Genomic DNA, 19,070 nt, shown 5'->3' with positions numbered 1-19,070 from the left:
ATAATCATGGAAATTCTGTTAAATGTCAAACAAGTATTTATTATTTATTTGGTTGTAGATTACAAGCACTATGGAAAGATGCAAGAAAAAAGAACTGACTGGTTCTATTGTATTTCTGTATATTTCTATAGAAAGTCAAAATTTTCCCTTTACTTAAAAGTACTAGTTCAAGATGGTGGACTAGAAATCAGCATTTGAGACGGGAAATACATTTCAATAGGAAATGCAGAGTACCAAAACAACAAAGAAAAGCAAATGGTTGGGTAACCAATAAACAGGAAATTTCTGGAAGTTAGAAAGTAGATGGGAGTGGGTTGAAGAAAGAAACAAGCCAAGGAACAGCAGCCTAGAGTACGTTTGGGCAGGAACTGGATCAGCCTAATGGAACTTCAAAGAAGACTCAGGGACAGAAATGGCAGAAGTGAGAAAGAGGGCTTAAACAAGATTAACTGAATGGCTATAAATGGGAAACTGCTGCTACTAGTCAGTCCACTATGTCCCTACTTTCTGCCCATCCCCACCTCCCCTCAGGCAGTCTGCATTTCTCTCCGTGTGAACATCAAATAGTTCTTCCAGAAAGAAACTGAGCCAAATGTTTGGAGAAAGCTGAGGCTTTTAGTGTGAATGTTGATGCTCCAAAATAAATATTTTTCATCCTAGAATTCAGGGTTCTGCAGCCTTAGAGTTTGGGTCCCCACATACTCACGCTAAAAGTAATACACTTGTCTTAGTCTGCGCTGCTCTATACCCCTTATTCATACCTATTTTAAATAGTTACATATTATCCTTCCAGCATTTACTTTTTGCATAGTCCTGTCCTTCTACCCTAAATGTGAACAGACCAAGAATCTTTTAGGAAGTGAGAAAAACCAGCAGCATAAAAGAAAGTTTAAAAAAAAAAAAAAACTAACAAAAATTTGTCCTACCTGAAAAAGAGTTGACTTAAGAAACAGAGGAAAATGTTTTAAATTACCTTATTAATACTCAGTATAGTAAAACAGTAAAATATTTTGAAAAAAAACATATAGAAAAAGCTCTCTGAAATTGAAATATTACAAAAAATGTTTTCAATAGGACTAGAAAATATAATCAAGAAAGTCCTCCATAAAGACAAATGCCATATGATAATATTTATAGATGAGAGCTAAAATATGATATAAATCAACCCATCTATGAAACAAACAGACTCACAGATATAGAGAACAGATTTGTAGTTGCCAAAGGGGATGAGGGAGTGGGGGGTGGGTAGGGGAGAGACAGAATGGGAGTTTGGGATTAGCAAAGGCAAACTATTATATAATAGGGTGAATAAACAAGATTCTACTCTATAGCACAGGGAATGACACTCCATATCCTATGAGAAACTATAATAGAAAAGAATATTAAAAAGAATATATATAATTGAGTCACTCTGCAGAAGAAATTTACAAACATTGTAAATCAACTACAGTAAAAATTTTAAACAATAGTAGAAAAGAAACAAAGTCTCCCAGAATACAGAACAAAAATAAAAACAGAAGAAGTTTAAAACTATGAAAGAATGATCTGGAAAGTCTGAAGTATACTATTAAAAACCTCAGAAAAAGAGACTTAAAAAATAAAAAGGAGTGACTGCTTCAGGATTATAGAGTTTCTTTTTGGGGCTGATGAGCATGTTCTGGAATTAATGGTACTTGTTGCACAACCTGTGCATATACGAAAACCCTCTGAATTATCCACTTCAAAATTGTTAAAGTGGTAAATTTTGTTATTTGAATTTTATCTAAATTTAAGGAAGAGGATTGTTGTGATACAGATAGGTGAGTATTTTCCAGAGCTAAGGGGGGAATCACACCCTCCCACTGGAAGGGCCTCTTGAGATCTTTTTCTTCTTTGTATTCCAAAATCTTACAAGGATATATATAGATAAGAACTTATTTCACTTATTCTGCTCTTTGAAGTAATGAAAGAAAAAGTTATGATGATCTGAGGAGGATTAAAAAGGCAACAAATGTATGTAGAACTGAACAAAGCTATAAACTGAAGCAGTGGCTGTCCTCACGTGCTATAAAATTCCACAGCTTCACAAGTAATCTAAGTTCTCTAGGGGAGGGTATGTTTACGTTGGACGCATTTAGAGAGCATGCCTCTTAATAACCTCTCAACTACCAAGACTTGGGGATTCAGGTCCTAAAGAACGGTTCGGAAGGAATTCCCCCTGAGAAACTTCTGGTTGGTTACTGTGCTGTTGAATTTTGTTTTGCTTTGATGGCATGGGTGATAGGAGTTGGATTTTTCTTTGTTGTTTTACCTTGTATATATGTAAAACTGTCACAGAAGTAAAAAATTAATTTTTAAAAGAAAAGATTTACTCAGAGAAGCCTTGCTTTCATCCTGTCCCCTCCAACCCATCCTGCCCTACTCCTAATTAGCAACCATTGTAATTACTTTCTGTCTGACCTTCTAGCATTTCCTTTTGAAAGTATAAGAAAAAAAAAATATGTATGTATGTTCATATGCATCTCCTCACGACCCTTCTTATGCAAAGGCAGCATACTGGAGGTGTATGTCTATGGAGAAGGGTTAGATATTAGTATCGTACCCTAAATTTATTTTGTTTTCTCATAACACTTTATACATGTCTAATAGCATTTATCACATTTTTATAGATGTTTTTATGAGACAGTGTCTCCTTCTAGACCATGAATTAAGTAGGAACAAGAACATAAAATACGAAAGTCTATGGCTCTGGCACTAATAAGTGCTGTATAAGTTATCATTAATCAGATTGTTACATAGTCAAAGCTGAGTAAATATGGATATGAAAACTGAAACAGATAATCTAGTGATCCTTAAATCATTTGTTTTCAAAGTTAAACCAACTTCCAAACTGAGAGTAGGAGAATTTTTTAAATTTTGGGACAAAACTGTTTGGGACTTGAAAGCATTTATCTATAATTCTGAATCAGTTTATAGTCACAAACTCTAAAAATTTATTTGGTCAGTAACATAGCTGAGTTGTGTAGCCTGGCTTATAGGTCCTTCAGACTAATAAAGAAACTAGTCAGAAGGGAATTTCTTCTCCTTATCTTAGTCAGGGGCTGATCCCACATCTGAGATCTGCTCTTTCACTAGCTGTATGACCTTTGGGAGAATGACTTAACTATGGGTTTCTACTGTAAAATAGAGATGATAGTACTTTTATTGCAGAATTGTAAAAAAAAAAAAGACATAGTTAAGGTAGTATAAGTTCCTAACATGATACCTGGCACAGAGTAGATTCTCACTAAAAGTTAGTGTCAGCCTTCTTTTCCTTCCTCCTTCTGCCAGTTTGTCATCTTATCCAGACTTTTCTTCTCTCTCAAAATGCTCCATGCTTCAAAACCGCCTGCTTCCCCCTACCCCAATCAAAATTCTTATTTTCTTAGCAAAACTATCTCAGCCAGGTAGTAGGAGAAAAGTAACATGATTCACCCTCATGATTAACAATTTTTAAAGATGTGCTTTATAACTTAGGTCTTTAGTAACATTTGGGGCAGTATAACAAAGTTTCTTTTAGCAAAAATCGTTCTCAGTCAAGGCCAGAGAGGTAGTTTCTGATCTGAGGGGTAAGCCCAACTGGCTGTTGCAGGAGTCAGTTCCATTCTGTTGGTGCTTTCTTTCCTTCATGTGAACTCACAGATTGTATAAAATCATTCAGGTTTTTCTTTTCCTTTTTCTTTTTTTTCTTTCTTTCTTACATTTCAGTGAGTTACAGTGGCAGCTCTTTTGTGAGAAGATATGTGAGTTATTTTTAAATGCCTGGATTTATTTGACTGTGGATATGCCATCTGATTCTGGACGTTAATAAAACTTAGAACTTCATGAAGCCACACTGTAGAAGAAATCCCACAAATCCTTAAGAGGAATAGCATTATGTCTCAGGGGACATGCTATTCCAAAGTAGTGGGGGAGCTTTCTGCTTTTATCCTTCTCTGTGGATTATGAATGTAGTTGACTTTATTTATTTGGCTTTTCTTCCAGTTCTTGGGCTGAAGAGTCTGCAAGAATTAGATAAAGATAGTGACCATGTGGAAGGACTGTAATAAGCAGAGTTGTCTGTATGTGGAATGAAAAGCAAGATTAACTTTGGTAATGCAGATCTCAGCCTAGGTTAACTGTGAAGTGACAGTGCAGGAGTCTTTTGTAGCAGTGTGTCATTCTACTGAGCAGAGACCTTGCAGACCTGACTAGATGATGGTTGTCCTGAGGTAGGTATATGCTTATAATGCTAATTCTACGTAGTTTATTTTTCCCCTGATACTTACTAAAGGAACAGAAAGTATTCAGCTAAAAAAATTTCTTCCCCTATACATGCAACCAAAAAAAAAAAAAAACCATCTCTTCTCCCTGGTGATTCATTTCAACAACTTCCTCCCACCCCTGACAAGAGTTATGCCTATTTGTCATGTTCACATCTTAAGCGCTAATTTATATCACATGAACATATTAGGGGAACGTATAGGTACATGCTAAAAATGGGAGTTTTTACGGAGGCAGGTATAAGACAGCAGTCAACACTGGATAGCCAAAAGTCCACTTGCGAGCACTGGGCACTGTGGGTGTGGGGGAGAGGGAGTGGTAAGAAGGCAGAAAACAGGAGGTGATTTAGAGTAGGAAGTGAGAGGATCCGAAGATACAGACTTTGCAGTTTAGCTTTCCTGGTAGCAACTGTGGGCCCCTGAAATCCTATGTGATGTCTTTGTCCTGAGTTCATCCTCACCTGCGGATGAGATGAAATAAAAATACTAGTTTGGAAGTCCTAGGCAAATCCAGTACAGCCCACTGCTTTTCCTTCTTTTTCCTTCCTATCTGCTTTTAGAAGAACGTAGAAAAGAAAAATAGCATAAAAGGAAATGGAAGAGACTGTATCTCCACTCTCCTTCCCTATTCTTTTTTATAGGCCTCTGAAACCTGAACTTCAGATGTTTGCTATTTAAGTTTGAGTCAGTAGAGAGACAATGTGTATGCCTGAAGGGAAATATACATTATTGGCATCATAGCAAAGATAACGGTTATGACAGGCCAGTACATCTGGGCAGCACTCATAAAAAAGCAAATATGCTTGGGTTGAGTGTGATTTACATAGTTGAAGAAGATTGTTACTCATTCACTGAATAGGTGCTCAAAAGTTCCTGTTGAATGAGTAATATTATAGGGTGGCGAAACACAATAAATATATACACAAGCACAACATAATCATAAATTGTATTAAATGTTATAAAGAGAAAGAATAAGGTAGTATGATGGAGAATAACTGAGGATATCAGAGAAGGACTCAGTATTTTTCATATGAATCTTGAAAACCTCTAGTTTTGGCAATTTATTTGCATGTGCTCTCAGTCACCCAGTTGTATCCAACTCTTTTGAGACTCCATGGACTGTGACCAGCAAGGCTCCTCTGTTCATGGAATTTTCCAAGCAAGAATACTGGAGTGGGTTGCCATTTCCTACTCCAGGGGATCTTCCTGACCCAGGGATCAAACCTGCATCTCTTGTATCTCCTACACTGGCAGATGGGTTCTTTACCACTGTACCAACAGGGAAACCCTTTGGCAATTTACAGATGTGTTAAAATGTACAATAAACATTTTAAATTTATTATAGTACTATCAAAACTTGATAATCATCTGTATTTTGTTCCATTTAATTTTTGCTCTTACTATTTATTAGCTTTTTGAATCAAAACTGTTTATCCTCTGTATGTGAAATTTAGAGTATATTTTGGTCTTTGTTAGATCATTGATCATAATAAGCATTTGTGTTTCAGCTGAATGAAATGACCCAAGAGAGTGTTACAAAATACATATTCATTCGTCTTACTCCATCCTCCAATGCTACCATTCAGCCAAGTAGAGTGATACAACTATTTGTGTGTATAATCAAGTAGCAAATTATGTTAGAACTACTATAAAATAGGTTTTCTAGAATTTCCATAACAATCTCTTTCAAGAGTTTACTTATGCTAAATTTCCATTTTGTCATGTTTATCTAAGATGAATAGGATAGTAACTTTCACAAAAACTAGGGTTTCAATTGTGAAAGTTCCTGAGTCTCCTTTAGAAAATGAAAAACCCATATGTTGTATACTCCTTTCATCTTGGAAAACTTTAATGTATGTTATGTGACCAAATACCAACCCAGGGCAACAGGGCAAGAATGAGAAGATTGGAGCAAGTCATAATTTGGTTGTTGATTGAAAGCTTCCTTCTCTCTCAAATGTGGGAGAAAACAATATCTTGCCTGCATTTATCTGCATTCCATCGTATTTAAAATACTATGAAAAAATTTTAATAATTAGGTCTATTCTTGATATTTCACCAAAGTTTAATTTATTCACAGTGAAAGAACTTTTTGTTCATTTTATCAGAATGATCATACGTCTACTATTAGAAATTTCAGTTATATATGTTCCTGTGCCTTATACTTCTCAATTATAAATCTCAGCCCGAAAAATATACTCAAAATTTAGTTTCTTTTTTGCATTTATCAGTGCTCTGTTTAGAAAACATTTTGACAGATCATTAGAATAAAAAAATAACATGAATTCTTTCCTTTTCACCAGGGAAACTAAATATGAGGCACATTCCTATTAATTACTGAATAAGCCACATCTTTGGTAACAGTATCCTAATATGTCATTTTGGGAATTTCTAGGAATCAGCTGAATTCCATTACTCTTAACTATGGGCAGGCATTAGGGTCCTTTGTGCTGCTCATGTGGGTGAAAGCTGTGTGGTGGAAAACTGAGTTTTTGGATGCAAAGGCCTCAGGCCTTCTCAGGTGGGAATCCTCCTTGTCAAGAACATTATGCTTTAGTTTGACTTTCATTTTACTTTATTTTGAATATGGTTTTGCCTTGTCTGAAAGTTCACAAAAAGATAATTCTCAGTGTTTAGGAAAATGATCACTGAGATGTGGGTATTGCCACATTTTAACTTGCTTGCAAGCTCTCTTGCTCTCTCTAGGTAACAGTGTGTCTGAAATATTGCATGGGACATACTTATATGCAAAAATTGGTTGTTTATCTGAAATGCAGATTTAACTGGGCATCCAGTATTTTACCTGGAAGACCTCCTAGGGTCACAATATATCTTATCATCCAAAAGACAAAGACACTTTTGAGAGTGAAATGGGACACTGTTAGTAATTATGACAGGATAACAGGCATAAATTGGGGCTATCTGGGAAAACAGGAAAGTATGGCCAACCTAATTGCAAGGTGTTTTGAAAGAATTTTTAATTACTGATTTTAGATCTTCATAAGCAATCACATCTCTATGTCATTAACTTGTACAACTGTTAATCTTTACAAAATGTACTGCTTTATAATTTCATGTTAAAAATTTGATTTGGGTACCCTTAAAACTATGGTGTCCTAACTGTTAGCTAGCTTCAATCTGGACACATGATTAAAGTTCTTTTTTTTTTTTCTGGAAGAGTTTGAGAAGGATTGGTATTTTTTAAATACCAATATTAAAGAGAGTTAAAGTTCTATTTCTTCGTGAGTAAAATGAGGAGCCAACCACTAGTACCTGAGATTTTACAGTTCAAAATTTTTTATTCTTTCTTTATTTATATATGTATATTTTGCCATCAGTGATTATAATTTAACAAGAAATTCTATATGTTTTCAGTCTTATATTTGGCTTAATTCTTTTCTTTTAACCTATTCTTGTTTTTCGGGATTTAGTAAATAACCTATTGTTCATATTTAGCTTAACCTTCTTAATTGTATATATACACTTTTATCTTTCCTTACTCAGCCTAACTAACTTCATTCTACAGATCCATCCATAAATACCTGAGTACATACTACATGCCAGCCTTTCTGCTGAGTGCTACAGTAAATGTGACCTGGAATGTAAAGTAGTCATATCCTTAAGGGGCTTAGAGCCTAGACCTATTGATATAGTAGTCTCTCCCTATCTTTGTGTATTTCAGTTAGTTTTTTCTCTATCTTTCTTATTGCAGTGTCTCCTTTAAAGTATGATAATTAGTATGTCAGGAATAGGTAAATCATAGTTTTAAATAGGGATTGTTATGTTTTTTGTCTTATTCTAACATCTGTTGATCCACAGAATTTTAGGGTTTTGGCTACATTAATGAGATGTCTTTGGGGAAACAGCTTATTTTACTGCTAGATAGTTTTCTGTGTTGCAATTTATGAGGTGGAATAAAAATGTATCAAAGTCCAATATACTGGAACTGCCTGGGACCTTTGAGCAGTAAGTTGACCCAGATAACAATTTTCCAGGTTGTTTTAACTTATAACACTTAAAGGTTTAATATTTGATTTCTTAAGAAAATTTTTATATATTTTCTTTCTGTTATTGTTCTGAGTGTCAACACTAGTTTTATATAATAATTATTTTTAAATGTACTTTACATTGCCCTATTTTAATAACTTTAAGAAGATATAAAATGATTTCTACTTCTTACTCACATGGTGGAAAGCATATATAGTGGAACATTATCCCTGTCTCCTAGCCACCCATTTCCTTCACAATCTGTTTTTATCAGTATTTTTGTATAGTCTTCCAGAGTTTGCATGTACAGATCATTATTATATATTCTCTTTCTTTTGGCACAAATGCTAACATATCATGTATACTGTTGTGTACTTTTCTTTTTTCACATAGATGATTCCTTATTACAACATTAAGAGCTCAATGCTTTTTTTCAGCTGCATAATATTCCATGCTGTAAGGCTCCTACTAATCACTTCTTTTATTGTTTTCACTTGTTTGCTATTATATGTAATATTTGATAAATAGATTCTTAACATACCTCATTTTGTACACGTGCAGCTTGTCAATCTTTTCTTGTGATTATCAATTTGCCTGATTTTTTTTCTTTTTATTTATTTGTTTAAATATTTATTTATTTGGCTGAGTCAAGTCTTTGTTGTTACATGCAGAATCTCTCACTGTGGCACACAGTCTCTCTAGTTGTGGTGCATGTGCTCAGTAGTTGTGGCGCGTGCGCTAAGTAGTTGTGGTGCGTGGGCTCAGTAGTTGTGTGTAGAGTTAGTTGCTCCAAGGCATGTGCGGTCTTAGTTCCCCATCCAGAGATCGAATCCATGTCCCCCTGGATTGCAAGGTGGATTCTTAACCACTGGATCACTAGAGTAGTCCCTTTTTTTCCCCTTTTTAAAAAAATATAAATAAACCAACAAGGACCTACTGTATAGCACAGGGAACTGCACTCAGTATTTTCTTATGCTGGGGCTTCCCCAGTGGCTCAGTGGTAGAGGGTCTGCCTGCAGTGCAGGAGACAGAGGTTTGATCTCTGGGTCGGAAGATCCCCTAGAGGAGGGCGTGGCAACCCTCTCCAGTATTCTTGCCAGGAGAATCCCGTAGACAGAGGAATCTGGCAGGTTATGGTCACAAAGAGTTAGACACAACTGAAGCGCTAGACACAACTGAAGTGCTGGACACAACTAAAGTGACTGAGCATAAGAGAAGAAAATCTGAAGAAGATATATATATACACACTGTACTGTACAACTGAAACTAACATGATATTGTAAATCAATTATACTTCAATTAAAAATACCTAGATATATGACTATGGCTTCCCATTATGTATATACCATAATTTATCCATTAAGTTCCTTATTGGTGGGCATTTAAGATGTCTCCAGATCTTTTTTTGTACTACAGGCTAAGCTACAGGAGAAAATTTTGTAGATGTCTTTGTATACATATGGATGTGTTTCTATTGGATAGATTTTTAAAATTAAGGAATATATGCATTTTAAAATTTTATTAGTTTTACTAACTGCTCTCCAAAAGATAGTTTTATTTTATGCTTCTATCAGTATATCTTTGCTAACTATGGCTGTTAAACTTTTTAACATTTGCCAACTTAGTAAGGGGAAAAAGGAATTATTTGAATTTCTTGTATTATGGTTGATTTTGATATCTGTTTCTTTTCTGTATATTACTATCTGTGTCCTTTACCTATTTTTCTTATGGGTTGTTTGCTTTTTTATTGATTTGTAAGTATATCATCTATGGAGAAGTTAGTCTGTAATCAAGTATGTTACAAATTCTTTCTCAGTTTTTTTCCTTTTGTTTATAAATATACATAATTTGACCCTAAAGAGATAAGAAGGAGGTGGGGAGTGGTGGGAATGAATTAATAGAGGATCCAAAGCAAACAACTAAACAATTTTTTAAATAAGAAAAATAACATGACAAAAATAATATAATGCCTTTATCTCCTTAGAGGGAAGAAGATGTAAATTAGAGACGGCACAATATTTAGTATGTATGAAGTATAATAACCATTCTACAAATATATTTATTTTATTTTTCCTTCCAGAGGTTCTGTCAGCTATGATTAGTGTGCTGCTGGTGTATATACTTATGGGGTTCCTCCTGTATGAAGCTGTCCAAAGAACTATCCACATGAAATATGAAATAAATGGAGATATAATGCTCATTACTGCAGCTATTGGAGTTGCAGTTAACGTGATGTAAGCTGTATTTTTAAAAATTTTTAATAACTTTATTTTTTAAAGCAGTATTAGGTTCACTGCAAGCACTTCTCATATGTACACTATCCCAACACATGCATAGCCTCCCCCATTATCAACATCCCCCACCAGAGTGGCACACTTGTTATTAATACAAGCCATGAGCTCTACACTGACATCATTACTGCACAGAATCCATAGTTCACATGAGGGTTCACTCTTGGTGTTAAACTCATTCTATGAGTTTGGACAAATTTATAATGACACTATCTACCATTATAGTATCACACGCTATATTGTGTTCACATTAATATTTTCAAGTACTGTGAACTTAGAGACTATTGTGTATGCATTCAATAATGTGCAGTGATATTTTAATATATTTTGAAGTTTTATAGTACATTAACTTTTCTGCTAAATGTTAATAAAATGCTGTTGTGGAATTATATAAGTTTCTCATGGGTTTGCTCAGGTATACTGACGTTTGACTAACAATCAGGAATTTAAGTAGGACAAAGTTTTTAAAATAACTTTTATAGTATTTTTATTTTAATAAGTTTTTCTAACTACCAACTTTTTTCCTAAAAACTACAAAATCTTTAATACTTACTTAATCGTTTGGATCAGGGTTCTGTAAACTTTTTCTGTAAAAGGACCAGATAATAAATATGTTAGTCTTTGAGAGCCTCTTTTACATATACTCAGCTCTACTGCTATAAAACAGAAGCACCCACATTTAGTATGTAAACAAATGAGCATGGCTGTGTTCCAATAAAACTTTATTTGCAAAAGAAAAAGAAAAAAATGTATAAAACAGGAAGTGAGCCAACTATGGTCTACAGACCCTAGTTTGCCAGTCCCTGTGCTAATGGCCTCCATTCATACTTACTATAAAATCAAAACATTTTACCATAGCCATTTTGTTAGATCCTGTGTACCTCTCCAGCTCACCTCCTAGCATCTTGGTAACTTTATTCTAGCCACAGTGGCTGTCTTGCTTTTAAGAGCACATTTTCAGCCTAGGGCCTTTGCCCTGGTGGTCCTTCTGCCTGGAACACTCTTCCACCACTACTTGCTTCCTGACTTCATTCAAGTCTCTACTCAGAATCCCAGTGAGGCCTTTTCTCATCACTCCCCATCACTCTCCATCGCCTTGCCATGCTTTAGTTTTTCTTCAAAGCATTCACATTGTCAACCAGTACATTATGTATTTATTTGTTAATTCTCTGCCCTCTCTACTGGAACATGAGTTCCATGGGGATATGTCTGCCTTACCACTATTTTGACCCCAACACCTAGAACAGTACCTGATACATAATAGGTGTTCAAATATTAATTAAATGAATGAGCTTCATGTTGCCTCATTAGTACCTGATTAGTAACAAATATTTTAATCAATAATATTAGAAAGAATAATAATCTTTTCTTTTATTCTTAACAGAATGGGGTTTCTGTTGAACCAATCTGGTCACCATCATGCCCATTCCCACTCCCTGCCCCCAAATTCTCCTACCACAGGTCCCAGATGTGGACACAACCAAGGGCAGGATAGCCTGGCAGTGAGAGCTGCATTTGTACATGCATTGGGGGATCTGGTACAGAGTGTTGGTGTGCTAATAGCTGCATACATCATACGATTCAAGGTACCATCACTAATTCTTCTATTTTGAAATAGTATTTAATTTCAACATTAAAAATGACTGAACTTCCCTGGCAGTCCAGTGGTTAAGACTCTGTGCTTCTAATGCAGGGGGCATGGGTGTAATCCCTTTTTGGGGAACTAAGATTTCACATGCTGTGCGGCTCGGCCAAAACAAAAAACAAAACTAAACTAAAAGTCACGATTATCTTTTATCGGTATGCTAGACACCAATGCCAGTCCTATTCACTTTGCGTTATGCAAACATACCTGAACTATCAGTATCGCTCTTACACTAGCACTAGTCAGAATAGTATCACCTCAAGGAATAACTTATCTATTGGTTTTGGTAGTGCTTTCACTGAAAAACTCAATTTTAAGCTTTAACACTCAACCACTAGAATATATACCGCAATGAAAATTCAGAGATCTGAGTTCTAGTGTTGGCTCTGGCTGTAATGCTTTGATCTTAAGCAAGTCCCCCAGCTCTAAACTTGAGTTCTCTCCACTTTAATACGAGGGGCTTAGACCAGATGGATGGCTGCTGAAACTCCTTTCAATTCTGATGGTCTGTGGCTTGTGGGTGGAAGGTTTAGAGGAGGCACAGAGGAAAACAGTGGAACAAATGGCTAAACTTCTGGAAACGGGTCTCACAAAGAACAGTAGACATTTCTCGACTGGCAATATCCAAGTTTTAAAGATATGCTCCAGTCCTGCTAAAGAAGGGACAGAGTATGCCTTGCTTTGCTTTTCAGACTTGTTTTATATCTGTTTGTATTTAATCACACAATTTTGATTTGTCTCTTCAGCCAGAATACAGGATTGCTGATCCCATCTGTACATATGTGTTTTCGTTACTTGTGGCTTTTACAACCTTTCGAATCATATGGGACACAGTAGTGATAATTCTAGAAGGTAAGCTGTCTGGTATCCCCATTGTGAGTTAATTATTTCCCTAAATCAGTTAATTATTTCCCTAATCCTCCTGTTGGCGGGAGGGATTCTCTAGGGTAGGAGTCATGTCTTTCTTTTTACTAATACTTATTAGTCTATAATACCACCTTACATGATAAAACATACAAGACTCAATGCACTCTCCCATCTATTACCCATTTGATCTTTGTAATAGCCAAGAAAAGTAGGCAAGGCAAACATTATTATCCCCATTTACCAACAACAAAACTGTGGCACAGTGGGGTAACATAACTTCATTAAGGTCATGCTGCTAATAAACTGTGGAGCTAGGACAAGAATGCAACTCATGATTCTTAATGTAGTTATGTTTAGTAATTCATGTATTAAGTCTGTAATTCCCATTTAACTTGCTATTCAATTTCTAACATTCCTGCCTTACTAAGTATAAGCATGTAACCATGAGTTCTCAAAAGTAGGTTTATCATCATTGTATGTTCCTTTTTCTTTTTTGTCTATCCTAGCTTATTTATTAAAGTATTCTGATTTGGTTGACATTTCTTTTTGGTGAGCATTTTTTTAAGTATTTATTAACCTCTCGTGTATATCCTGCTATATATATATGCATAGTTTATCTTAAAGTTTTAGTATAATTTAAAGTATTAATTTAAACTGAATTAGGTAAACCCATTTGGTTTCTTTTCTTAAAAAATGTCATATTAGTAATATATAACTTTTTTCTTAAAATAGCCTTTATTTATAAATGATCCATTCTGAATAGGTGTACCAAGCCATTTGAACGTAGACTATATCAAAGAAGCTTTGATGAAAATAGAAGATGTACATTCAGTGGAAGATTTAAATATCTGGTCTCTCACTTCAGGAAAACCTACTGCCATAGTACACATACAGCTAAGTACGTTGCTGACGGTAAATGCTGGGGTTGGTGGACTTCTATCTTTGGAATTAAACAACTGTCCTTAGGAGTAAATAGGAAGACTTTTCTGCTAGAAAGATTTATTTTAAGGGAAGGGTGAAGCTCTTCAAAAGGTGAGTTGCAAGTCAATATAATGATAGCAGAGCAATCATTTTCTCTTTGATGAGATATTACAGATTGATTTTTTGCCTTCAGATTAAAGGCATAAAGTATATTTACTATGTTTTTTCTATATAGAAAAAGCTAGGCTCTATGTTTTTATTTAAACATTTCACAGATTGATGCTTTTTATTTTTTATCAAAATAATACACGCTTAGGACTTTTTAAAAAAGACTACAAAAGATGAAAGACTAGTAATTGATGCCTAGTGTTCTTTCTCTATGCAAGAGTGGACCAGAGAAATTGGAATAAGAAGAAGTCGTTCTGGCTTTGTGAACTGAAACACTTCTCTAACAGAATAGCTTCAAGAGGGTAGAACTCACACTAATAAAAACATGTACACAGAATAGTATGATTGTTTTTTTGCCCTTTATGTTATTCACTAATATGTAACAGTGTGCAGTGAATAGTAATGATATTTTCTTGATATTGCAGTTCCTGGAAGTTCATCTAAATGGGAGGAAGTACAGTCCAAAGCAAAGCATTTATTATTGAACACGTTTGGCATGTATAAATGTACTATTCAGCTTCAGAGTTACAGGCAAGAAGTGGAAAGAACTTGTGCAAACTGTCAGAGTCCCAGTTCCTAACTGTGTATGTATGAGAGACTGCTGCCTTATTTATCCTGCAGTCACAGATGTGAGAGCAATAAATGCACACCTGAGTGAGGAATGGAATCCCTGACAGCTGTGTCACTATCAAGCACCAGTCTCTCAAAACAGACACTCCAGCCTGACAGTGCTAGTTTCTGTTTAATGGTAAAATGAGACTTCACCATGATTCTCATGTGAAGATGTTTCTAAAACACTGTTTACAGAATGAGACATGACTCTACAGATACCTCATAGAAGACAATCCAAGACCGTACTTCACTAATTATGACAGTACATGTCTTAAAGAAAGCATCAAGAATTCAGTATTTGCATTTAAAAATCCTTTTTAAAGACCATTTTTATATCAAGCCAGTGCTGGAAAACTGATTTTTTTTTTTATTATGTAATCTTGAACCCAGCTTCTTGAATTTGACACCCAGCTCTCTTTTTACCAAATTTCTCAAAGTACTACTAATTATCCAGAGAGTGGAATAAGCATGTATTCCTAGAGTTTCAGAAATGTTTTATTTCACAAATAAGTTTGAATCTTACTGTTATACTTTGTAATCACCTTTTCCCAGATAGTACAGGGTTTTGTATCTCAAAGTTAGCATTTTTGGTTATTTGTAATCTTATCAGAATCAAATATTTACATATTGTGGCCACTGATATTACATTGTTTAGGAGATATTTTCTGTGTTATTCTGAATAGCAGAAGTGAATCATAAACTCAAATTATAATATAATACTTTGAAAAAAAACTTAGGAGTGACAATGGGGTGTGGGGTTTCAGATTTAAGTCTTCCTGAAATCACTTGTTCATGGAATTATTTTAAGAACAGCAAGAGACTGCAGAAGGTAAACAATGACCCTCTGTCCTTTTAAGAACTGCCTTGCCTTTTGTACAGGAAGTTGCTTGGTACCTTCCTTCCTGCTTCCATACCAGTTAATCTGTGGGAGCCCTTTCAGGGTAGAACTCTGGGAAACTAAGTTTCAGTGTGCCCTCCACCTCTCATGTGTAGACCAACCACGTTCCTCCAGGAAGAATTTCAGATCAATGGTACGGGTTAGGGATTCTCCGCGGACTCCAGAAATCCTAGGATATAATTTTGAAGTTTTTCCAATAATAATATCATAACAGAAATGCCCAAAGGGACTGGGGGAAAATATTACTCTGAGAAGACAAAATTTTCAAGGGTTTTTGACCTTGTGTGTTCTTGTGTTTTGAAGCAGGGGAATGGGGATAGACATTAAATCTGTTGTGGGGAGGCTAAGCATAAAAGTTTTCAGAGCAGAGGCAACTAATTGGTAACAATAGTGTTAAAGAGGCAGCTGTGAATATTCATGTTTCATTTTGCAACTGTTGGTTTTGAGATTATCTTTATGCATGTTAGAAATCCATTTTCAAGAAGAACAGTTTCGTATACCAAGAACAGATACAGTCCCTTGATTCCTCAGAATCAGAGTAGAGCAGCAGTGTACCAAGCAAGTTGTGAACTGAAATCCTAGATGGGCATGCAGATGACTCCTGATATAAATGAACAGGACACACGCTTTATCTTTCTGCCAAATACTTCACTATGTAATAAACCTAAGATAAAACCTGCATTTACCCCAAAATTTATTGTTGATGGTATCCAGTAAAAGGGTAGATGAGGATTAATGGTTCCTAATAAAACCTCGTGTTTGTTGAATATTAACTTTATGAGATTCTTACTGTGAATCTATTTAAAAAAAAAGATTTGAATTTTTCAAAAATTTCAGTAGCACATAAGCTGTTGAAATCAAAATAAATATAAAATTAAAATACAGAGAGCAAGTAAGAATAAATGAGAGGCATTTCAGTGGACATTTGGGCACTTGCAGACTTTGAGCACTTAGCAAGAGAAGGAAAAAGAATATGCATTAATTATGCTAATAGATTTCCCCGTATTTGCAAATTGTTCCTCATAGCTACCCAGCTTGTTTCTTATAAATTTTCCTTTATCTTAAATAGCTATGTCTGACTTTTCATAAATAACCCATTCCTTGGAAAGTTACTTGATGAAACAGTCTGAAATACATTTGAGGATTGAAAGGATCCTTTTGTAAAATGCAGAAAGACCAAAAACTTTTGTAAATCTTACAGTGTTCTCCTAAAAATGAGAAACACATGAAGTTTTCCTATGCTTTGCTTTTTGTAGCAAGGACTATAGACTTTGTACTGGTACTTCACCAGGAGTATAAGATTTGAGAATTGATAGATTTAACTTGTAACTTCGTAAGACCCACAGAGAAGGATGTGAACTTAGCAGATATGACCAGGAATTGCACAAGTGGTCTGTCCTTCCCCCGCCTAGTTACAGCCCCTCGTTATACTCCTCAGCCAGCTCTCAAAAAGGGCTCTCCATTGTCCAGCAAAGGCAGTGGCTGTTTGTATAAACACCTAGCATTATTAATTTTGCATAAGGAAAACAGATCACAACATAAAAACTGGGCAGTTCTTCAGTGAGGAGTATTTTGGTTATTATTTGCAAATAATCAGAGTTACTTATGTGTATAACCTGTGTTCCATAGCTCTGGCCAGATGCAGCATTTTGACTTTCATGGCCTATTGTTTCATTAATGACCATACTGCTTTAGAAATATAACATGGGGAATATAGTTGCATAAGGCATACTTCAGAGGGCTTTGAAATGAAGAACCAGAAGCGACAGAATTCCTCCATACATTTTCCATTAGCTATTCCCTGTGTAATGTGAGCCTGAATTTTCACAACTTGCAGCTCCCATCAGTACTGCTTGCCAAATCACTAGATTTCTTATTTTACTGTTTTCCACTTTGGATGCTTCGTTCCCATTTTCTAAAACTAGTTTCCTGCTCCTAGGAGTCTCCGTGTTCTGGTTCTACATCTTGAGCTCAGGTGTCCTCACTGAATGTTTGTCTTCAGTAGAATTTTCCCAGAATAGACACAGGCAGGATCAGATATATGAGCTTCCCTTTCATTTTAATATGAGGAAAAACCATCCTTCAGAGACAAAGCACCACTTATAAATGTGTTTCTGGGTAGGGTAGAACCTTTGTTTACGCTGCTGATTGTTCCTGATCCAAATTTCTCTGCATGCCGAGCTTTATGGTAAGTGTGGTAGATGCGCTGCACAATCGCAAGCCAGGATCACTGCTAAGATTCAAATAACCACTCTCACCACAGAGAAGCGCTCACTTCTGAAACAAGCACAATTGGCTAAATGTGTTTTCTTCAGTTGGTTCAATGAAATAAGGTGTTCTTATATAGAATTTGAGCCCCTTTGGAATAAGGTTTTAGACACTTTTGCTGTTGCCTCTGCCTTACATAGAGTAAATTTAAAGTTACAGAATGTGTTCACAAGACTAGTTCATCGGGTTCAGTTTGTCTTTGAATCAAGCTTCACTTAGGAGCCAGCTGGGTATTATTAGTCACAAATGCAAAGTGACACTTTGCAGTATGCTCTGTTGAGGGGAGGCCAGCTTGATCCCCAAATTGTTGATTATGCCTAATGTCTCTCTAACCACGATATCATTTGCAAACCCTAGCTACAGATCTGTCCTGTGAATCCCACCAGACAGGGCTTCACATTTATGTTACAGATCACTAGCCAGGGATATTGCTTGTGATGCCAGTAGGAGCACACAAACTGTAGAGAAGAACCATCGTGGGAAGTCCTCAGTGTTAAATTGTGTGTGTGCCCCTCCATTACACATTCCAGCCAGCCAGTCATTGAATTCTCACTTTCAAAAGATTTAACCCATTCTTCTAGTCAAATTGTGATGACCAACAAACATTTTCTAATTTTTGGTAAGATTGGAAAACACTTAAGGAGACTTTCCCAGTTAAACCTATGACAGTGTCAGTTTAAATATTACAATTAAGTATATTCTGAAATAACTGCAAGAAAATTAAAATGTGCCAGTATGTCAGCTTTGCACCTGAAAGATAATGTATATTTGGAAAGCTTATGCTTCTCTAAATAAATACATGTTAATAAGTAGGCCATATCACACTTGAAGAAATTGTATATACTTTCCCATATACACTTTCAGAAACCAGGTATTTTGCATAAAGATTGATTTTAGAAAGATTTTGAAGCTGGAGTCTGTCCCTGTAATTTAAAATCAAACTATAGTATATGTATATGTACTGAATCTGCAATCTTCAAATTGTAATTTCCTATACATTTATTAAAGTATTGTTTTGCCATGTGGTTTATTAAAAAAATGAAAGTGTACAGTGCCTTAAATTTCTATGTATTTAAAATTGAATAAATAATCATAATAGGCCTCAAAATGTAATCATAGAAAGAAAAGCATTG

The 19,070-nt window shown here is 35.4% G+C and overlaps 1 protein-coding gene and 1 long non-coding RNA gene across 3 annotated transcripts in view; one reads left to right on the top strand and one right to left on the bottom strand.

Moving 5' to 3' along the window:
• The window catches only part of SLC30A4 (solute carrier family 30 member 4), a 31,077-nt gene extending 12,101 nt beyond the window's left edge, over nt 1-18,976 (top strand). Inside the window, exons 4-8 of one of the 2 annotated variants that reach the window (XM_018054153.1) lie at nt 10,348-10,501; nt 11,943-12,144; nt 12,950-13,055; nt 13,834-13,968; nt 14,585-18,976. In XM_018054153.1, the coding sequence (XP_017909642.1) occupies nt 10,348-10,501; nt 11,943-12,144; nt 12,950-13,055; nt 13,834-13,968; nt 14,585-14,739 (752 nt within the window). In that variant the 3' untranslated portion in view covers nt 14,740-18,976. Of the gene's footprint in view, nt 1-10,347; nt 10,502-11,942; nt 12,145-12,949; nt 13,056-13,833; nt 13,969-14,377; nt 14,539-14,584 lie in introns of those variants that run through there. The other variant, XM_018054154.1, reaches the window with a different exon arrangement.
• LOC108636986 overlaps nt 1,227-19,070 on the bottom strand; it is a 33,558-nt gene continuing 15,714 nt past the window's right edge. Inside the window, exons 2-3 of the long non-coding RNA XR_001918674.1 lie at nt 11,112-11,145; nt 1,227-4,019 (exon numbers count right to left, since the gene is read on the bottom strand). This is a non-coding gene — a long non-coding RNA (uncharacterized LOC108636986). The remainder of the gene's footprint in view (nt 4,020-11,111; nt 11,146-19,070) is intronic.

This window comes from Capra hircus, chromosome 10 (assembly GCF_001704415.2).
Source record: "Capra hircus breed San Clemente chromosome 10, ASM170441v1, whole genome shotgun sequence".
In the NCBI taxonomy this organism is placed as follows: Eukaryota; Metazoa; Chordata; class Mammalia; order Artiodactyla; family Bovidae; genus Capra; species Capra hircus.
This window is presented reverse-complemented; position numbering and strand designations above follow the sequence as displayed.